At 57.3% G+C, this 22014-nt stretch overlaps 1 protein-coding gene across 1 annotated transcript in view; it reads right to left on the reverse strand.

Moving 5' to 3' along the window:
- The window catches only part of LOC147084865 (uncharacterized), a 32583-nt gene extending 11671 nt beyond the window's left edge, over window positions 1-20912 (reverse strand). Inside the window, exon 1 of the mRNA XM_085979355.1 lies at window positions 17924-20912. Within this exon, the coding sequence (XP_085835481.1) occupies window positions 17924-18821 (898 nt within the window). The 5' untranslated portion in view covers window positions 18822-20912. The remainder of the gene's footprint in view (window positions 1-17923) is intronic.
- Between the last annotated feature and the right edge of the window lie 1102 nt (window positions 20913-22014).

The raw sequence follows: 22014 nt of genomic DNA on the forward strand, positions 1-22014 counted from the left end.
TTGGAGAGCTCGACCAAAGAGCTGGCACTGGCACGATGGGCCGAATGGCCTCCTTCTCTGCCATCTACAACTCTCTGTTTACAGTGAGGAAAGAAGTGAACGGGATTTGTTCTCAACATCCCTATCCTCCAAGGGAAGATTGTATGGAATAAATTCCATATTGTACTCCAGGAGCAACCAGGAACAGGAGGAGGCCCATTCAGCCCCTCGAACCTGTTACACAGGAACAGGAGGAGGCCCATTCAGCCCCTCGAGCCTGTTACACAGGAACAGGAGGAGGTCCATTCAGCCCCTCGAGCCTGTTACACAGGAACAGGAGGAGGCCCATTCAGCCCCTCGAGCCTGTTACACAGGAACAGGAGGAGGGCCATTCAGCCCCTCGAGCCTGTTACACAGGAACAGGAGGAGGTCCATTCAGCCGCCTCGAGCCTGTTACACAGGAACAGGAGGAGGTCCATTCAGCCCCCTCGAGCCTGTTACACAGGAACAGGAGGAGGCCCATTCAGCCCCCTCGAGCCTGTTACACAGGAACAGGAGGAGGCCCATTCAGCCCCTCGAGCCTGTTATACAGGAACAGGAGGAGACCTATTCAGCCCCCTCGAGCCTGTTACACAGGAACAGGAGGAGGCCCATTCAGCCCCTCGAGTCTGTTACACAGGAACAGGAGGAGGCTCAATCAGCCTCCTCAAGCCTGTTAAACAGGAACAGGAGGAGGCCCACTCATCCCCTCGAGCCTGTTACACAGGAACAGGAGGAGGCCCATTCAGCCCCCTTGAGCCTGTTACACAGGAACAGGAGGAGGCCCATTCAGCCCCCTCGAGCCTGTTACACAGGAACAGGAGGAGGCCCATTCAGGCCCTCGAGCCTGTTACACAGGAAAAGGAGAAGGCGGCCCAATCAGCCCCTCGAGCCTGTTACACAGGAACAGGGTGAGGCCCATTCAGCTCCTCGAGCCTGTTACACAGGAACAGGAGGAGGTCCATTCAGCCCCCTCAAGCCTGTTACACAGGAACAGGAGGAGGCCCATTCAGCCCCCTCGAGCCTGTTACACAGGAACAGGAGGAGGCCCATTCAGCCCCTCGAGCCTGTTACACAGGAACAGGAGGAGGCCCATTCAGCCCCTCGAGCCTGTTACACAGGAACAGGAGGAGGCCATTTGGCCCCTCGAGCCTGTTACACACGAACAGGAGGAGGCCCATTCAGCCCCCTCGAGCCTGTTACACAGGAACAGGAGGAGGCCCATTCAGCCCCTCGAGCCTGTTACACAGGAACAGGAGGCGGCCCATTCAGCCCCCTCGAGCCTGTTACACAGGAACAGGAGGAGGCCCATTCAGCCCATCGAGCCTGTTACACAGGAACAGGAGGAGGCCCATTCAGCCCCTCGAGCCTGTTACACAGGAACAGGAGGGGGCCCATTCAGCCCCCTTGAGCCTGTTACACAGGAACAGGAGGAGGCCCATTCAGCCCCCTTGAGCCTGTTACACAGGAACAGGAGGAGGCCCATTCGGCCCCTCGAGCCTGTTACACAGGAACAGGAGGAGGCCATTTGGCCCCTCGAGCCTGTTACACAGGAACAGGAGGAGGCCCATTCAGCCCCTCGAGCCTGTTACACAGGAACAGGAGGAGGCCCACTCAGCCCCGCCGAGCCTGTTACACAGGAACAGGAGGAGGCCCATTCAGCCTCCTCGAGCCTGTTACACCGGAACAGGAGGAGGCCCATTCAGCCCCTCGAGCCTGTTACACAGGAACAGGAGGAGGCCCATTCAGCCCCCTCGAGCCTGTTACACAGGAACAGGATGAGGCCCATTCAGCCCCCTCGAGCCTGTTACACAGAAGCAGGAGGAGGCCCATTCAGCCCCCTCGAGCCTGTTACATAGAAACAGGAGGAGGCCCATTCAGCCCCTCGAGCCTGTTACACAGGAACAGGAGGAGGCCCATTCAGCCCCTCGAAACTGTTACACAGGAACAGGAGGAGGCCCATTCAGCCCCCTCGAGCCTGTTACACAGGAACAGGAGGAGGCCCATTCAGCCCCTCGAGCCTGTTACACAGGAACAGGAGGAGGCCATTTGGCCCCTCGAGCCTGTTAAACACGAACAGGAGGAGGCCCATTCAGCCCCCTCGAGCCTGTTACACAGGAACAGGAGGAGGCCCATTCAGCCCCTCGAGCCTGTTACACAGGAACAGGAGGCGGCCCATTCAGCCCCCTCGAGCCTGTTACACAGGAACAGGAGGAGGCCCATTCAGCCCATCGAGCCTGTTACACAGGAACAGGAGGAGGCCCATTCAGCCCCTCGAGCCTGTTACACAGGAACAGGAGGGGGCCCATTCAGCCCCCTTGAGCCTGTTACACAGGAACAGGAGGAGGCCCATTCAGCCCCCTTGAGCCTGTTACACAGGAACAGGAGGAGGCCCATTCGGCCCCTCGAGCCTGTTACACAGGAACAGGAGGAGGCCATTTGGCCCCTCGAGCCTGTTACACAGGAACAGGAGGAGGCCCATTCAGCCCCTCGAGCCTGTTACACAGGAACAGGAGGAGGCCCACTCAGCCCCGCCGAGCCTGTTACACAGGAACAGGAGGAGGCCCATTCAGACTCCTCGAGCCTGTTACACCGGAACAGGAGGAGGCCCATTCAGCCCCTCGAGCCTGTTACACAGGAACAGGAGGAGGCCCATTCAGCCCCCTCGAGCCTGTTACACAGGAACAGGATGAGGCCCATTCAGCCCCCTCGAGCCTGTTACACAGAAACAGGAGGAGGCCCATTCAGCCCCCTCGAGCCTGTTACATAGAAACAGGAGGAGGCCCATTCAGCCCCTCGAGCCTGTTACACAGGAACAGGAGGAGGCCCATTCAGCCCCTCGAAACTGTTACACAGGAACAGGAGGAGGCCCATTCAGCCCCCTCGAGCCTGTTACACAGGAACAGGAGGAGGCCCATTCAGCCCCCTTGAGCCAGTTACACAGGAACAGGAGGAGGCCCATTCAGCCCCTCGAGTCTGTTACACAGGAGCAGGAGGAGGCCCACTCAACCCCCTCGAGCCTGTTACACAGGAACAGGAGGAGGCCCATTCAGCCCCTCGAGCCTGTTACACAGGAACAGGAGGAGGCCCATTCAGCCCCTCGAGCCTGTTACACAGGAACAGGAGGAGGCCCATTCAGCCCCCTCGAGCCTGTTACATAGAAACAGGAGGAGGCCCATTCAGCCCCCTCGAGCCTATTACACAGGAACAGGAGGAGACCCATTCAGCCCCCTCTAGCCTGTTACACAGGAACAGGAGGAGGCCCATTCAGCCCCTCGAACCTGTTACACAGGAACAGGAGGAGGCCCATTCAGCCCCCTCGAGCCTGTTACACAGTAACAGGAGGAGGCCCATTCCGCCCCCTCGAGCCTATTACACAGAAACAGGAGGAGGCCCATTCAGCCCCCTCGAGCCTGTTACACAGGAACAGGAGGAGGCCCATTCAGCCCCCTCGAGTCTGTTACACAGGAACAGGAGGAGGCCAATTCAGCCCCGCGAGCCTGTTACACAGGAACAGGAGGAGGCCCATTCAGCCCCCTCAAGCCTGTTACACAGGAACAGGAGGAGGCCCATTCAGCCCCTCGAGTCTGTTACACAGGAACAGGAGGAGGCACATTCAGCCCCTCGAGCCTGTTACACAGGAACAGGAGGAGGCCCATTCAGCCCCTCGAGCCTGTTACACAGGAACAGGAGGAGGCCCATTCAGCCCCTCGAGCCTGTTACACAGGAACAGGAGGAGGCCCATTCAGCCCCTCGAGACTGTTACACAGGAACAGGAGGAGGCCCACTCAACCCCCTTGAGCCCGTTACACAGGAGCAGGAGGAGGCCCATTCAGCCCCTCGAACCTGTTACACAGGAACAGGAGGAGGCCCATTCAGCCCCCTCGAGCCTGTTACACAGGAACAGGAGGCAGCCCATTCAGCCCCCTCGAGCCTGTTACACAGGAACAGGAGGAGGCGCATTCAGCCCCTCGAGCCTGTTACACAGGAACAGGAGGAGGCCCATTCAGCCCCTCGAGCCTGTTACACAGGAACAGGAGGAGGCCCATTCAGCCCCCTTGAGCCTGTTACACAGGAACAGGAGGAGGCCCATTCAGCCCCCTTGAGCCTGCTACACAGGAACAGGAGGAGGCCCATTCGGCCCCTCGAGCCTGTTACACAGGAACAGGAGGAGGCCATTTCGCCCCTCGAGCCTGTTACACAGGAACAGGAGGAGGCCCATTGAGCCCCTCGAGCCTGTTACACAGGAACAGGAGGAGGCCCATTCAGCCCCCCCGAGCCTGTTACACAGGAACAGGAGGAGGCCCATTCAGCCTCCTCGAGCCTGTTACACCGGAACAGGAGGAGGCCCATTCAGCCCCTCGAGCCTGTTACACAGGAACAGGAGGAGGCCCATTCAGCCCCCTCGAGCCTGTTACACAGGAACAGGATGGGGCCCATTCAGCCCCCTCGAGCCTGTTACACAGAAACAGGAGGAGGCCCATTCAGCCCCCTCGAGCCTGTTACATAGAAACAGGAGGAGGCCCATTCAGCCCCTCGAGCCTGTTACACAGGAACAGGAGGAGTCCCATTCAGCCCCCTCGAGCCTGTTACACAGGAACAGGAGGAGTCCCATTCAGCCCCTCGAACCTGTTACACAGGAACAGGAGGAGGCCCATTCAGCCCCCTCGAGCCTGTTACACAGGAACAGGAGGAGGCCCATTCAGCCCCCTTGAGCCAGTTACACAGGAACAGGAGGAGGCCCATTCAGCCCCCTCAAGCCTGTTACACAGGAACAGGAGGAGGCCCATTTAGGCCCTCGAGCCTCTAACACAGGAACAGGAGGAGGCCCATTCATCCCCCTCGAGCCTGTTGCACAGGAACAGGAGGAGGCCCATTCAGCCCCCTCGAGCCTGTTACACAGAAACAGGAGGAGGCCCATTCAGCCCCTCGTGCCTGTTACATAGAAACAGAAGGAGGCCCATTCAGCCCCCATGAGCCAGCTACACAGGAAGAGGAGGAGGCCCATTCAGCCCCTCGAGCCTGTTACACAGGAACAGGAGGAGGCCCATTGAGCCCCTCGAGCCTGTTACACAGGAACAGGAGGAGGCCCATTCAGCCCCCCCGAGCCTGTTACACAGGAACAGGAGGAGGCCCATTCAGCCTCCTCGAGCCTGTTACACCGGAACAGGAGGAGGCCCATTCAGCCCCTCGAGCCTGTTACACAGGAACAGGAGGAGGCCCATTCAGCCCCCTCGAGCCTGTTACACAGGAACAGGATGGGGCCCATTCAGCCCCCTCGAGCCTGTTACACAGAAACAGGAGGAGGCCCATTCAGCCCCCTCGAGCCTGTTACATAGAAACAGGAGGAGGCCCATTCAGCCCCTCGAGCCTGTTACACAGGAACAGGAGGAGTCCCATTCAGCCCCCTCGAGCCTGTTACACAGGAACAGGAGGAGTCCCATTCAGCCCCTCGAACCTGTTACACAGGAACAGGAGGAGGCCCATTCAGCCCCCTCGAGCCTGTTACACAGGAACAGGAGGAGGCCCATTCAGCCCCCTTGAGCCAGTTACACAGGAACAGGAGGAGGCCCATTCAGCCCCCTCAAGCCTGTTACACAGGAACAGGAGGAGGCCCATTTAGGCCCTCGAGCCTCTAACACAGGAACAGGAGGAGGCCCATTCATCCCCCTCGAGCCTGTTGCACAGGAACAGGAGGAGGCCCATTCAGCCCCCTCGAGCCTGTTACACAGAAACAGGAGGAGGCCCATTCAGCCCCCTCGTGCCTGTTACATAGAAACAGAAGGAGGCCCATTCAGCCCCCATGAGCCAGCTACACAGGAACAGGAGGAGGCCCATTCAGCCCCTCGAGCCGGTTACACAGGAACAGGAGGAGGCCCATTCAGCCCCCTCGAGCCTCTTACACAGGAACAGGAGGAGGCCCATTCAGCCCCCTCGAGCCTGTTACACAGGAGCAGGAGGAGGCCCATTCAGCCCCCTCGAGCCTGTTACACAGGAACAGGAGGAGGCCCATTCAGCCCCCTCGAGCCTGTTACACAGGAACAGGAGGAGGCCCATTCAGCCCCCTCGAGCCTGTTACACAGAAACAGGAGGAGGCCCATTCAGCCCCCTCGAGCCTGTTGCACAGGAACAGGAGAAGGCCCATTCAGCCCCTCGAGTCTGTTACACAGGAACAGGAGGAGGCCCATTCAGCCTCCTCAAGCCTGTTACACAGGAACAGGAGGAGGCCCATTGAGCCCCTCGAGCCTGTTACACAGGAACAGGAGGAGGCCCATTCAGCCCCTCGAGTCTGTTACACAGGAACAGGAGGAGGCCCACTCAGCCCCCTTGAGCCTGTTACACAGGAAGAGGAGGAGGCCCATTCAGCCCCTCGAGCCTGTTACACAGGAACAGGAGGAGGCCATTTGGCCCCTCGAGCCTGTTACACAGGAACAGGAGGAGGCCCATTCAGCCCCTCGAGCCTGTTACACAGGAACAGGAGGAGGCCCATTCAGCCCCCTCGAGCCTGTTACACAGGAACAGGAGGAGGCCCATTCAGCCCCTCGAGCCTGTTGCACCGGAACAGGAGGAGGCCCATTCAGCACCCTCGAGCCTGTTACACAGGAACAGGAGGAGGCCCATTCAGCCCCTCGAGCCTGTTACACAGGAACAGGAGGAGGCCCATTCAGCCCCTCGAGCCTGTTACACAGGAAGAGGAGGAGGTCCATTCAGCCCCTTGAGCCTGTTACACAGGAACAGGAGGAGGCCCATTCAGCCCCTCGAACCTGTTACACAGGAACAGGAGGAGGCCCATTCAGCCCCCTTGAGTCTGTTACACAGGAACAGGAGGAGGCCCATTCAGCCCCTCGAGCCTGTTACACAGGAACAGGAGGAGGCCCATTCAGCCCCTCGAGTCTGTTACACAGGAACAGGAGGAGGCCCATTCAGCCTCCTCAAGCCTGTTACACAGGAACAGGAGGAGGCCCATTCAGCCCCTCGAGCCTGTTACACAGGAACAGGAGGAGGCCCATTCAGCCCCCTTGAGCCTGTTACACAGGAACAGGAGGAGGCCCATTCAGCCCCCTCGAGCCTGTTACACAGGAACAGGAGGAGGCCCATTCAGGCCCTCGAGCCTGTTCCACAGGAACAGGAGGAGGCCCATTCAGCCCCCTCGAGCCTGTTACACAGGAACAGGAGGAGGCCCATTCAGCCCCGTCAAGCCTGTTACACAGAAACAGGAGGAGGCTCATTCAGCCCCCTCGAGCCTGTTACATAGAAACAGGAGGAGGCCCATTCAGCCCCTCGAGCCTGTTACACAGGAACAGGAGGAGGTCCATTCAGCCCCTCGAACCTGTTACACAGGAACAGGAGGAGGCACATTCAGCCCCCTCGAGCCTGTTACACAGGAACAGGAGGAGGCCCATTCAGCCCCCTTGAGCCAGTTACACAGGAACAGGAGGAGGCCCATTCAGCCCCCTCGAGCCTGTTACACAGGAACAGGAGGAGGCCCATTCAGGCCCTCGAGCCTGTTACACACGAACAGGAAGAGGCCCATTCAGCCCCCTCGAGCCTGTTACACAGGAACAGGAGGAGGCCCATTCAGCCCCCTCGAGCCTGTTACACAGAAACAGGAGGAGGCCCATTCAGCCCCCTCGAGCCTGTTACATAGAAACAGGAGGAGGCCCATTCAGCCCCCTCGAGCCTATTACACAGGAACAGGAGGAGACCCATTCAGCCCCCTTGAGCCTGTTACACAGGAACAGGAGGAGGCCCATTCAGCCCCTCGAGCCTGTTACACAGGAACAGGAGGAGGCCCATTCCGCCCCCTCGAGTCTGTTACACAGGAACAGGAGGAGGCCCATTCAGCCCCTCGAACCCGTTACACAGGAACAGGAGGAGGCCCATTCAGCCCCTCGAGCCTGTTACACAGGAACAGGAGGAGGCCCATTCAGCCCCCTCGAGCCTGTTACACAGGAACAGGAGGAGGCCCATTCCGCCCCCTCGAGTCTGTTACACAGGAACAGGAGGAGGCCCATTCAGCCCCTCGAACCTGTTACACAGGAACAGGAGGAGGCCCATTCAGCCCCTCGAGCCTGTTACACAGGAACAGGAGGAGGCTCATTCAGCCCCTCGAGCCTGTTACACAGGAACAGGAGGAGGCCCATTCCGCCCCCTCGAGTCTGTTACACAAGAACAGGAGGAGGCCCATTCATCTCCCTCGAGCCTGTTACACACGAACAGGAGGAGGCCAATTCAGCCCCCTCGAGCCTGTTACACAGGAACAGGAGGAGGCCCATTCAGCCGCTCGAGCCTGTTACACAGGAACAGGAGGAGGCCCATTCAGCCCCTCGAGCCTGTTACACAGGAACAGGAGGAGGCCCATTCAGCCCCCTCGAGCCTGTTACACAGGAACAGGAGGAGGCCCATGCAGCCCCCTCGAGCCTGTTACACAGGAACAGGAGGAGGCCCATTCAGCCCCCTCGAGCCTGTTACGCAGGAACAGGAGGAGGCCCATTCAGCCCCCTCGAGCCTGTTACACAGGAACAGGAGGAGACCCATTCAGCCCCCTTGATCCTGTAACACAGGAACAGGAGGAGGCCCATTCAGCCTCTTGAGCCTGTTACACAGGAACAGGAGGTGGCCCATTCAGCCCCTCGAGCCTGTTTCACAGGAACAGGAGGAGGCCCATTCAGCCCCCTCGAGCCTGTTACACTGGAACAGGAGGAGGCCCATTCAGCCCCCTTGAGCCTGTTACACAGGAACAGGAGGAGGCCAATTCAGCACCTCGAGCCTGTTACACAGGAACAGGAGGAGGCCCATTGAGCCCCCTCGAACCTGTTACACAGGAACAGGAGGAGGCCCATTCAGCCCCTCGAGCCTGTTACACAGGAATGGGAGGAGGCCCATTCAGCCCCTCGAGCCTGTTACACAGGAACAGGAGGAGGCCCATTCATCTCTCTCGAGCCTGTTACACAGGAACAGGAGGAGGCCCATTCAGCCCCCTCGAGCCTGTTACACAGGAACAGGAGGAGGCCCATTCAGGCCCTCGAGCCTGTTACACAGGAACAGGAGGAGGCCCATTCAGCCCCCTCGAGCCTGTTACACAGGAACAGGAGGAGGCCCATTCAGCCCCCTCAAGCCTGTTACACAGAAACAGGAGGAGGCTCATTCAGCCCCCTCGAGCCTGTTACATAGAAACAGGAGGAGGCCCATTCAGCCCCTCGAGCCTGTTACACAGGAACAGTAGGAGGTCCATTCAGCCCCTCGAACCTGTTACACAGGAACAGGAGGAAGCCCATTCAGCCCCCTCGAGCCTGTTACACAGGAACAGGAGGAGGCCCATTCAGCCTCCTTGAGCCAGTTACACAGGAACAGGAGGAGGCCCATTCAGCCCCCTCGAGCCTGTTACACAGGAACAGGAGGAGGCCCATTCAGGCCCTCGAGCCTGTTACACAGGAACAGGAAGAGGCCCATTCAGCCCCCTCGAGCCTGTTACACAGGAACAGGAGGAGGCCCATTCAGCCCCCTCGAGCCTGTTATACAGAAACAGGAGGAGGCCCATTCAGCCCCCTCGAGCCTGTTACATAGAAACAGGAGGAGGCCCATTCAGCCCCTCGAGCCTGTTACACAGGAACAGGAGGAGGCCCATTCAGCCCCTTGAACCTGTTACACAGGAACAGGAGGAGGCCCATTCAGCCCCCTCGAGCCTGTTGCACAGGAACAGGAGGAGGCCCATTCAGCCCCCTTGAGCCAGTTACACAGGAACAGGAGGAGGCCCAATCAGCCCCCTCGAGCCTATTACACAGGAACAGGAGGAGACCCATTCAGCCCCCTCGAGCCTGTTACACAGGAACAGGAGGAGGCCCATTCAGCCCCTCGAGCCTGTTACACAGGAACAGGAGGAGGCCCATTCAGCCCCTCGAGCCTGTTACACACGAACAGGAGGAGGCCCAATCAGCCCCCTCGAGCCTGTTACACAGGAACAGGAGGAGGCCCATTCAGCCGCTCGAGCCTGTTACACAGGAACAGGAGGAGGCCCATTCAGCCCCTCGAGCCTGTTACACAGGAACAAATGGAGGCCCATTCAGCCCCCTCGAGCCTGTTAGACAGGAACAGGAGGAGGCCCATGCAGCCCCCTCGAGCCTGTTACACAGGAACAGGAGGAGGCCCATTCAGCCCCCTCGAGCCTGTTACACAGGAACAGGAGGAGGCCCATTCAGCCCCCTCGAGCCTGTTACACAGGAACAGGAGGAGACCCATTCAGCCCCCTCGAGCCTGTAACACAGGAACAGGAGGAGGCCCATTCAGCCTCTCGAGCCTGTTACACAGGAACAGGAGGTGGCCCATTCAGCCCCTCGAACCTGTTACACAGGAACAGGAGGAGGCCCATTCAGCCACCTTGAGCCTGTTACACAGGAACAGGAGGAGGCCAATTCAGCACCTCGAGCCTGTTACACAGGAACAGGAGGAGGCCCATTCAGCCCCCTCGAACCTGTTACACAGGAACAGGAGGAGGCCCATTCAGCCCCTCGAGCCTGTTACACAGGAATTGGAGGAGGCCCATTCAGCCCCTCGAGCCTGTTACACAGGAACAGGAGGAGGCCCATTCAGCCCCTCGAGCCTGTTACACAGGAACAGGAGGAGGCCCATTCATCTCTCTCGAGCCTGTTACACAGGAACAGGAGGAGGCCCATTCAGCCCCCTCGAGCTTGTTACACAGGAACAGGAGGAGGCCCATTCAGCCCCTCGAGCCTGTTACACAGGAACAGGAGGAGCCCCATTCAGCTCCCTCGAGCCTGTTACACAGGAACAGGAGGAGGCCCATTCAGCCCCCTCGAGCCTGTTACACAGGAACAGGAGGAGGCCCATTCAGCCCCTCGAGCCTGTTACACAGGAACAGCAGGAGGCCCATTCAGCCCCCTCGAGCCTGTTACACAGGAACAGGAGGAGGCCCATTCAGCCCCTCGAGCCTGTTACACAGGAACAGGAGGAGGCCCGTTCAGTCCCTCGAGCCTGTTACACAGGAACAGGAGGAGGCCCATTCAGCCCCTCGAGCCTGTTACACAGGAACAGGAGGAGGCCCATTCAGCCCCTCGAACCTGTTACACAGGAACAGGAGGAGGCCCATTCAGCCCCCTTGAGTCTGTTACACAGGAACAGGAGGAGGCCCATTCAGCCCCTCGAGCCTGTTACACAGGAACAGGAGGAGGCCCATTCAGCCCCTCGAGTCTGTTACACAGGAACAGGAGGAGGCCCATTCAGCCTCCTCAAGCCTGTTACACAGGAACAGGAGGAGGCCCATTCAGCCCCTCGAGCCTGTTACACAGGAACAGGAGGAGGCCCATTCAGCCCCCTTGAGCCTGTTACACAGGAACAGGAGGAGGCCCATTCAGCCCCCTCGAGCCTGTTACACAGGAACAGGAGGAGGCCCATTCAGGCCCTCGAGCCTGTTACACAGGAACAGGAGGAGGCCCATTCAGCCCCCTCGAGCCTGTTACACAGGAACAGGAGGAGGCCCATTCAGCCCGTCAAGCCTGTTACACAGAAACAGGAGGAGGCTCATTCAGCCCCCTCGAGCCTGTTACATAGAAACAGGAGGAGGCCCATTCAGCCCCTCGAGCCTGTTACACAGGAACAGGAGGAGGTCCATTCAGCCCCTCGAACCTGTTACACAGGAACAGGAGGAGGCACATTCAGCCCCCTCGAGCCTGTTACACAGGAACAGGAGGAGGCCCATTCAGCCCCCTTGAGCCAGTTACACAGGAACAGGAGGAGGCCCATTCAGCCCCCTCGAGCCTGTTACACAGGAACAGGAGGAGGCCCATTCAGGCCCTCGAGCCTGTTACACACGAACAGGAAGAGGCCCATTCAGCCCCCTCGAGCCTGTTACACAGGAACAGGAGGAGGCCCATTCAGCCCCCTCGAGCCTGTTACACAGAAACAGGAGGAGGCCCATTCAGCCCCCTCGAGCCTGTTACATAGAAACAGGAGGAGGCCCATTCAGCCCCCTCGAGCCTATTACACAGGAACAGGAGGAGACCCATTCAGCCCCCTTGAGCCTGTTACACAGGAACAGGAGGAGGCCCATTCAGCCCCTCGAGCCTGTTACACAGGAACAGGAGGAGGCCCATTCCGCCCCCTCGAGTCTGTTACACAGGAACAGGAGGAGGCCCATTCAGCCCCTCGAACCCGTTACACAGGAACAGGAGGAGGCCCATTCAGCCCCTCGAGCCTGTTACACAGGAACAGGAGGAGGCCCATTCAGCCCCCTCGAGCCTGTTACACAGGAACAGGAGGAGGCCCATTCCGCCCCCTCGAGTCTGTTACACAGGAACAGGAGGAGGCCCATTCAGCCCCTCGAACCTGTTACACAGGAACAGGAGGAGGCCCATTCAGCCCCTCGAGCCTGTTACACAGGAACAGGAGGAGGCTCATTCAGCCCCTCGAGCCTGTTACACAGGAACAGGAGGAGGCCCATTCCGCCCCCTCGAGTCTGTTACACAAGAACAGGAGGAGGCCCATTCATCTCCCTCGAGCCTGTTACACACGTACAGGAGGAGGCCAATTCAGCCCCCTCGAGCCTGTTACACAGGAACAGGAGGAGGCCCATTCAGCCGCTCGAGCCTGTTACACAGGAACAGGAGGAGGCCCATTCAGCCCCTCGAGCCTGTTACACAGGAACAGGAGGAGGCCCATTCAGCCCCCTCGAGCCTGTTACACAGGAACAGGAGGAGGCCCATGCAGCCCCCTCGAGCCTGTTACACAGGAACAGGAGGAGGCCCATTCAGCCCCCTCGAGCCTGTTACGCAGGAACAGGAGGAGGCCCATTCAGCCCCCTCGAGCCTGTTACACAGGAACAGGAGGAGACCCATTCAGCCCCCTTGATCCTGTAACACAGGAACAGGAGGAGGCCCATTCAGCCTCTTGAGCCTGTTACACAGGAACAGGAGGTGGCCCATTCAGCCCCTCGAGCCTGTTTCACAGGAACAGGAGGAGGCCCATTCAGCCCCCTCGAGCCTGTTACACTGGAACAGGAGGAGGCCCATTCAGCCCCCTTGAGCCTGTTACACAGGAACAGGAGGAGGCCAATTCAGCACCTCGAGCCTGTTACACAGGAACAGGAGGAGGCCCATTGAGCCCCCTCGAACCTGTTACACAGGAACAGGAGGAGGCCCATTCAGCCCCTCGAGCCTGTTACACAGGAATGGGAGGAGGCCCATTCAGCCCCTCGAGCCTGTTACACAGGAACAGGAGGAGGCCCATTCATCTCTCTCGAGCCTGTTACACAGGAACAGGAGGAGGCCCATTCAGCCCCCTCGAGCCTGTTACACAGGAACAGGAGGAGGCCCATTCAGGCCCTCGAGCCTGTTACACAGGAACAGGAGGAGGCCCATTCAGCCCCCTCGAGCCTGTTACACAGGAACAGGAGGAGGCCCATTCAGCCCCCTCAAGCCTGTTACACAGAAACAGGAGGAGGCTCATTCAGCCCCCTCGAGCCTGTTACATAGAAACAGGAGGAGGCCCATTCAGCCCCTCGAGCCTGTTACACAGGAACAGTAGGAGGTCCATTCAGCCCCTCGAACCTGTTACACAGGAACAGGAGGAAGCCCATTCAGCCCCCTCGAGCCTGTTACACAGGAACAGGAGGAGGCCCATTCAGCCTCCTTGAGCCAGTTACACAGGAACAGGAGGAGGCCCATTCAGCCCCCTCGAGCCTGTTACACAGGAACAGGAGGAGGCCCATTCAGGCCCTCGAGCCTGTTACACAGGAACAGGAAGAGGCCCATTCAGCCCCCTCGAGCCTGTTACACAGGAACAGGAGGAGGCCCATTCAGCCCCCTCGAGCCTGTTATACAGAAACAGGAGGAGGCCCATTCAGCCCCCTCGAGCCTGTTACATAGAAACAGGAGGAGGCCCATTCAGCCCCTCGAGCCTGTTACACAGGAACAGGAGGAGGCCCATTCAGCCCCTTGAACCTGTTACACAGGAACAGGAGGAGGCCCATTCAGCCCCCTCGAGCCTGTTGCACAGGAACAGGAGGAGGCCCATTCAGCCCCCTTGAGCCAGTTACACAGGAACAGGAGGAGGCCCAATCAGCCCCCTCGAGCCTATTACACAGGAACAGGAGGAGACCCATTCAGCCCCCTCGAGCCTGTTACACAGGAACAGGAGGAGGCCCATTCAGCCCCTCGAGCCTGTTACACAGGAACAGGAGGAGGCCCATTCAGCCCCTCGAGCCTGTTACACACGAACAGGAGGAGGCCCATTCAGCCCCCTCGAGCCTGTTACACAGGAACAGGAGGAGGCCCATTCAGCCGCTCGAGCCTGTTACACAGGAACAGGAGGAGGCCCATTCAGCCCCTCGAGCCTGTTACACAGGAACAAATGGAGGCCCATTCAGCCCCCTCGAGCCTGTTAGACAGGAACAGGAGGAGGCCCATGCAGCCCCCTCGAGCCTGTTACACAGGAACAGGAGGAGGCCCATTCAGCCCCCTCGAGCCTGTTACACAGGAACAGGAGGAGGCCCATTCAGCCCCCTCGAGCCTGTTACACAGGAACAGGAGGAGACCCATTCAGCCCCCTCGAGCCTGTAACACAGGAACAGGAGGAGGCCCATTCAGCCTCTCGAGCCTGTTACACAGGAACATGAGGTGGCCCATTCAGCCCCTCGAACCTGTTACACAGGAACAGGAGGAGGCCCATTCAGCCACCTTGAGCCTGTTACACAGGAACAGGAGGAGGCCAATTCAGCACCTCGAGCCTGTTACACAGGAACAGGAGGAGGCCCATTCAGCCCCCTCGAACCTGTTACACAGGAACAGGAGGAGGCCCATTCAGCCCCTCGAGCCTGTTACACAGGAATTGGAGGAGGCCCATTCAGCCCCTCGAGCCTGTTACACAGGAACAGGAGGAGGCCCATTCAGCCCCTCGAGCCTGTTACACAGGAACAGGAGGAGGCCCATTCATCTCTCTCGAGCCTGTTACACAGGAACAGGAGGAGGCCCATTCAGCCCCCTCGAGCTTGTTACACAGGAACAGGAGGAGACCCATTCAGCCCCTCGAGCCTGTTACACAGGAACAGGAGGAGCCCCATTCAGCTCCCTCGAGCCTGTTACACAGGAACAGGAGGAGGCCCATTCAGCCCCCTCGAGCCTGTTACACAGGAACAGGAGGAGGCCCATTCAGCCCCTCGAGCCTGTTACACAGGAACAGCAGGAGGCCCATTCAGCCCCCTCGAGCCTGTTACACAGGAACAGGAGGAGGCCCATTCAGCCCCTCGAGCCTGTTACACAGGAACAGGAGGAGGCCCGTTCAGTCCCTCGAGCCTGTTACACAGGAACAGGAGGAGGCCCGTTCAGCCCCCTCGAGCCTGTTACACAGGAACAGGAGGAGGCTCAATCAGCCCCCTCGAGCCTGTTACACAGGAACAGGAGGAGGCCCATTCAGCCCCTCAAGCCTCTTACACAGGAACAGGAGGAGGCCCATTCAGCCCCCTCGAGCCTGTTACACAGGAACAGGAGGAGACCCATTCAGCCCCCTCGAGCCTGTTACACAGGAACAGGAGGAGGCCCATTCAGCCCCCTCGAGCCTGTTACACAGGAACAGGAGGAGGCCCATTCAGCCCCCTCGAGCCTGTTACACAGGAACAGGAGGAGGCCCATTCAGCCCCTCGAGCCTGTTACACAGGAACAGGAGGAGGCCCATTCAGCCCCTCGAGCCTGTTACACAGGAACAGGAGGAGGCCCATTCAGCCCCCTCGAGCCTGTTACACAGGAACAGGAGGAGGTCCATTCAGCCCCCTCGAGCCTGTTACACAGGAACAGGAGGAGGCCAATTCAGCACCTCGAGCCTGTTCCACAGAAACAGGAGGAGGCCCATTCAGCCCCCTCGAACGTGTTACACAGGAACAGGAGGAGGCCCATTCAGCCCCTCGAGCCTGTTACACGAGAACAGGAGGAGGCCCATTCAGCCCCTCGAGCCTGTTACCCAGGAACAGGAGGAGGCCCATTCAGGTCCCTCGATCCTGTTCCGCCATTCAATGAGATCCTGGTTGACCTGTGTCTTAACTCCATCCATCCGACTTGGCTCCATATCCCACGATGCCCTGACCGAACAAAAATCTATCGATCTTAGTTTTGAAAGCTCAAACTGACCCCCAGCCTGCACAGCTCTTTGGGGGAGAGTGTTCCAGATTTCCACCACCCTTTGTGTGAGGAAGTGCTTCCTGACATCACCCCTGAACGGCCTGGCTCTAATTTTAAGGTTCTGCCCCCCTTGTTCTGGACTCCCCTCAACCAGAGGTAATAGTTTCTCTCTCTCTCCACTCTATCGAATCCTTTAATCATCCTCGTCTAGATTAATGATGACATAGATAACATAGCGGTGTCAGATAGATTTTTATTTAGCGTTTCAAACAAAATATTGTACATTTAAAATCAACTTCAGTAAACTAGAATCACAGAATGGTAGAACACAGGAGGAGACCATTCGGCCCATCGATCCTGTGCCGGCTCTTTGGTCGAGCTCTCCAATTAGTCCCACTCCCCCCTCTGCTCGTTCCCCACAGCCCTGTAAATTTTTCCTTGTCAAGTATTTCTCCAATCCCCCTTCTGAAAGTCACGATTGAATCTGCTTCCACCGCCCTTTCAGGCAGCGCATTCCAGATCACAACAACTCGCTGCGGAAAAACATTCTCCTCATCTCCCCTCTGGTTCTTTAGCCGATTATCTTCAATCTGTGTCCTCTGGTTACCGACCCTCCTGCCACTGGAAACAGTTTCTCCTTATTTACTCCATCAAAACCCTTCATGATTTTGAACACCTCTATCAAATCTCCCCTTAACCTTCTCTGCTCTAAGGAGAACAACCCCAGCTTCTCCAGTCTCTCCACATCACTGAAGTCCCTCATCCCTGGTACCATTCTGGTCAATCTCCCCTTAACCTTCTCTGCTCTAAGGAGGAAAACCCCAGCTTCTCCAGTCTCTCCACATCACTGAAGTCCCTCATCCCTGGTACCATTCTGGTCAATCTCCCCTTAACCTTCTCTGCTCTAAGGAGGAAAATCCCAGCTTCTCCAGTCTCTCCACATCACTGAAGTCCCTCGTCCCTGGTACTATTCTGGTCAATCTCCCCTTAACCTTCTCTGCTCCAAGGAGAACAATCCCAGCTTCTCCAGTCTCTCCACAACACTGATGTCCCTCATCCCTGGTACCATTCTGGTCAATCTCCCCTTAACCTTCTCTGCTCTAAGGAGAACAACCCCAGCTTCTCCAGTCTCTCCACAACACTGAAGTCCCTCATCCCTGGTACCATTCTGGTCAATCTCCCCCTTAACCTTCTCTGCTCTAAGGAGAACAACCCCAGCTTCTCCAGTCTCTCCACAACACTGAAGTCCCTCATCCCTGGTATCATTCTGGTCAATCTCCCCTTAACCTTCTCTGCTCCAAGGAGAACAACCCCAGCTTCTCCAGTCTCGCCACAACACTGAAGTCCCTCATCCCTGGTACCATTCTGGTCAATCTCCCCTTAACCTTCTCTGCTCCAAGGAGAACAATCACAGCTTCTCCAGTCTCTCCACAACACTGAAGTCCCTCATCCCTGGTACCATTCTGGTCAATCTCCCCTTAACCTTCTCTGCTCTAAGGAGAACAACCCCAGCTTCTCCAGTCTCTCCACAACACTGATGTCCCTCATCCCTGGTACCATTCTGGTCAATCTCCCCCTTAACCTTCTCTGCTCTAAGGAGAACAACCCCAGCTTCTCCAGTCTCACCACATTACTGAAGTCCCTTATCCCTGGTATCATTCTGGTCAATCTCCCCCTTAAACTTCTCTGCTCTAAGGAGAACAACCCCAGCTTCTCCAGTCTCTCCAGATCACTGAAGTCCCTCAATCCCTGGAACCGTTCCAGTTCCTCGTCTGTCTAACGGCTCCCCTGTCCGGCATGGGTGCGCTCATGCTTGAGCCGCGTGGCCAGCTGGCCGAACCTCCGCCCGCACTCGCGGCACTCGAAGGGCTTCTCGCCCGTGTGGGTGCGAGCGTGGGCTGCCAATGTGCCCGCCAACGCGAAGCGGCGCCCGCAGTCAGGGCACTGGTAGGGCCGCTCCCCGCTGTGGGCCCGGCGGTGCCGCAGCAGGTTGGAGAGCTGGCCGAACCGCCGCCCGCACTCGCTGCACTCGAAGGGCCTCTCGTCCGCGTGGGTGCGCTCGTGGACGGCCAGCGTGCCCGCCAGGGCGAAGCGGCGCCCGCAGTCGGCGCAGGCGTAGGGCCGCTCCCCGCTGTGGGTGCGCCGGTGCCTCAGGTAGCTGGTCCTCTCCGCGAACACGCGGTCGCAGTCGGCGCACTTGTAGGGCCGCTCCCCCGTGTGGGCGCGCCGGTGCCGCCGCAGGTTGAAGCCCTGGACGAACTCCTTGCCACAGTCCCGACACCTGAAGAGCTTCTCCCCGCTGTGGCTGAGCTGGTGGAGCAGGAGGTTGGTCGACACCTTGAAGTCCTTGCCGCATTCGGCACACTTGTAGGGCCTCGGGTCCCGGCCGCATCTCCCCACCGGAGCCTCCCCGCGGCCCGCACGCTCCAAGCCACTCTCCTGCCCGTCCTTAGCCCCAGACGGGGTCGGGGTGGGTGCAAACTGCCCTGGGTCCGATTCCATGCTCAATTGGTTCTGGATTTCAATATAGGGCGAGTGCCAGGTCAACCACTCTGGACCTGAAAAGAATAGAATGGGACACTTTCTAAATGCTGAGTAGCTAGAAACAGCGGAGATCATTAGAACATAAGAAATAGGAGTAGGAATGGCCCACACGGCCCCTCGAGCCTGCTCCGCCATTCAATAAGATCGCGGCTGATCATCGACCTCAACTCCACTTTCCCGCCCGATCTCCATATCCCTCGATTCCCCGAGAGTCCAAAAATCTCTCGATCTCGGCCTTGAATATACTCAACGACTGAGCCTCCACAGCCCTCTGGGGCAGAGAATTCCAAAGATTCACCGCCCTCTGAGTGAAGAATTTCCTCCTCATCTCAGTCCTCAATGGCCGACCCCTTATCCTGAGACTGTGACCCCTGGTTCAAGACTCCCCAGCCCAGGGGGGAAACAGCCTCTCAGCATCTACCCTGTCAATCCCCCTCAGAATCTTATACCTTTCAATGAGATCACCTCTCATTCTTCTAAACTCCAGAGAGTATCGGCCCAATCTACTCAATCTCTCTTACATAGAAACATAGAAGATAGGAGCAGGAGTCGGCCATTCGGCCCCTCGAGCCCGCTCCGCCATTCACCAAGATCATGGCTGATCATCCAAATTCAGTACCCTGTCCCTGCTTTCTCCCCATATCCCTTGATCCCTTTAGCCTTAAGAAATATATCCAACTCCTTCTTGAATATATTTAATGAATTGGCCTCCACTGCCCTCTGTGGTAGAGAATTCCACAGGTTCACCACTCTCTGGGTGAAGAAATTCCTCCTCATCTCTGTCCTAAATGTCTTACCCCTTATCTCTAGACTGTGACCCCTGGTTCTGGACTCCCCCGCCATCGGGAACATCCTTCCTGCATCTAGTCTGTCCAGTCCTGTTAGAATTTTATAAGTTTCAATGAGATCCCCTCTCATTCTTCTAAACTCCAGCGAGTATAAGCCCAATCGACCCAATCTCTCCTCATACGTCATTCCTGCCATCCCAGGTATCAGCCTGGTGAATCTTCGCTGCACTCCCTCCATGGCAAGAACATCCTTCCTCAGATAAGGCGACCAAAACTGCACACAATACTGAAGGTGTGGTCTCACCAAGGCCCTGTACAACTGCAGCAAAACATCCTTGCTGCTGTACTCGAACCCTCTCGCTACGAAGGCCAACATACCATTTGCCTTCTTAACCGCCTGCTGCACCTGCATGCTTACCTTCAGCGACTGGTGCACAAGGACACCCAGGCCTCATTGCACTTCCCCTTCTCCCAATCTATTGCCGTTCAGATAATAATCTGCCTTCCTGTTTTTGCCACCAAAGTGGATAACCTCACATTTATCCACATTATACTGCATCTGCCATGCATCTGCCCAATCACCCAACCCCCTCATCCCAGGAATCAATCTAGTGAACCTTCGTTGCACCGCCTCCAAGGCAAGTATCTCCTTCCTTAGATAAGGAGACCAGAACTGTGCCCAGTACTCCAGGTGTGGTGTCACAAAGGCCCTGTACAATTGCAGCAAGACTTCCTCACTCTTATACTCCAACCCCCTTGCAATAAACGCCAACATGCCATTCACTTTCATAATAGTAGATGATGAATTAACATAATGATTGATAAGTAGAGCCAAACTGAGCACAAGTCCAAAGAGACGTGGAGGGTCCAGGTATGTAGATCATTAAAATGTCAGGAACAGGTAGAGAAAATGATCAGACAGGCTGGTTGGCCTTTATATCTAGAGGACTAGAATACAAGGCGGTAGAAGTTATGCTGCTGTACAAAGCCCTGGTTAGACCACACCTGGAGCACTGCGCTCAGTTCTGGTCTCCATATACCTTGGTTAGACCACACTTGGAGCACTGTGTACAGTTCTGGTCTCCATATACCTTGGTTAGACCACACTTGGAGCACTGTGCTCAGTTCTGGTCTCCATATACCTTGGTTAGACCACACCTGGAGCACTGCGCTCAGTTCTGGTCTCCATATACCTTGGTTAGACCACACTTGGAGCACTGCGCTCAGTTCTGGTCTCCATATACCTTGGTTAGACCACGCTTGGAGCACTGTGCACAGTTCTGGTCTCCATATACCTTGGTTAGACCACGCTTGGAGCACTGTGCACAGTTCTGGTCTCCATATACCTTGGTTAGACCACACTTGGAGCACTGTGCTCAGTTCCGGTCTCCATATACCTTGTTTAGACCACACTTGGAGCACTGTGCACAGTTCTGGTCTCCATATACCTTGGTTAGACCACACTTGGAGCACTGTGCACAGTTCTGGTCTCCATATACCTTGGTTAGACCACACTTGGAGCACTGTGCACAGTTCTGGTCTCCATATACCTCAGTTAGACCACACTGGGAGCACTGTGCACAGTTCTGGTCTCCATATACCTTGGTTAGACCACACTTGGAGCACTGTGCACAGTTCTGGTCCCCATATACCTTGGTTAGACCATACTTGGAGCACTGTGCACAGTTCTGGTCTCCATATACCTTGGTTAGACCACACTTGGAGCAGTGTGCACAGTTCTGGTCTCCATATACCTTGGTTAGACCACACTTGGAGCACTGTGCACTGTCCTGGTCTCCATATACCTTGGTTAGACCACACTTGGAGCACTGTGCACAGTTCTGGTCTCCATATACCTTGGTTAGACCACACTTGGAGCACTGTGCACAGTTCTGGTCTCCATATACCTTGGTTAGACCACACTTGGAGCACTGTGCACTGTCCTGGTCTCCATATACCTTGGTTAGACCACACTTGGAGCACTGTGCACAGTTCTGGTCTCCATATACCTTGGTTAGACCACACTTGGAGCACTGTGCACAGTTCTGGTCTCCATATACCTTGGTTAGACCACACTTGGAGCACTGTGCACAGTTCTGGTCCCCATATACCTTGGTTAGACCACACTTGGAGCACTGTGCACAGTCCTGGTCTCCATATACCTTGGTTAGACCACACCTGGAGCACTGTGCACAGTTCTGGTCTCCATATACCTTGGTTAGACCACACTTGGAGCACTGTGCACAGTTCTGGTCCCCATATACCTTGGTTAGACCACACTTGGAGCACTGTGCACAGTTCTGGTCTCCATATACCTTGGTTAGACCACACCTGGAGCACTGTGAGCAGTTCTGGTCTCCATATGCCTTGGTTAGACCACACTTGGAGCACTGTGCACAGTTCTGGTCTCCATATCCCTTGGTTAGACCACACTTGGAGCACCGTGCACAGTTCTGGTCTCCATATACCTTGGTTAGGCCACACTTGGAGCACTGTGCACAGCTCTGGTCTCCATATACCTTGGTTAGACCACACTTGGA

This window comes from Somniosus microcephalus, unplaced genomic scaffold, assembly GCF_052327205.1.
Source record: "Somniosus microcephalus isolate GS21.2 unplaced genomic scaffold, FLI_Smic_1.0 unresolved_chr9, whole genome shotgun sequence".
Taxonomy (NCBI): domain Eukaryota; kingdom Metazoa; phylum Chordata; class Chondrichthyes; order Squaliformes; family Somniosidae; genus Somniosus; species Somniosus microcephalus.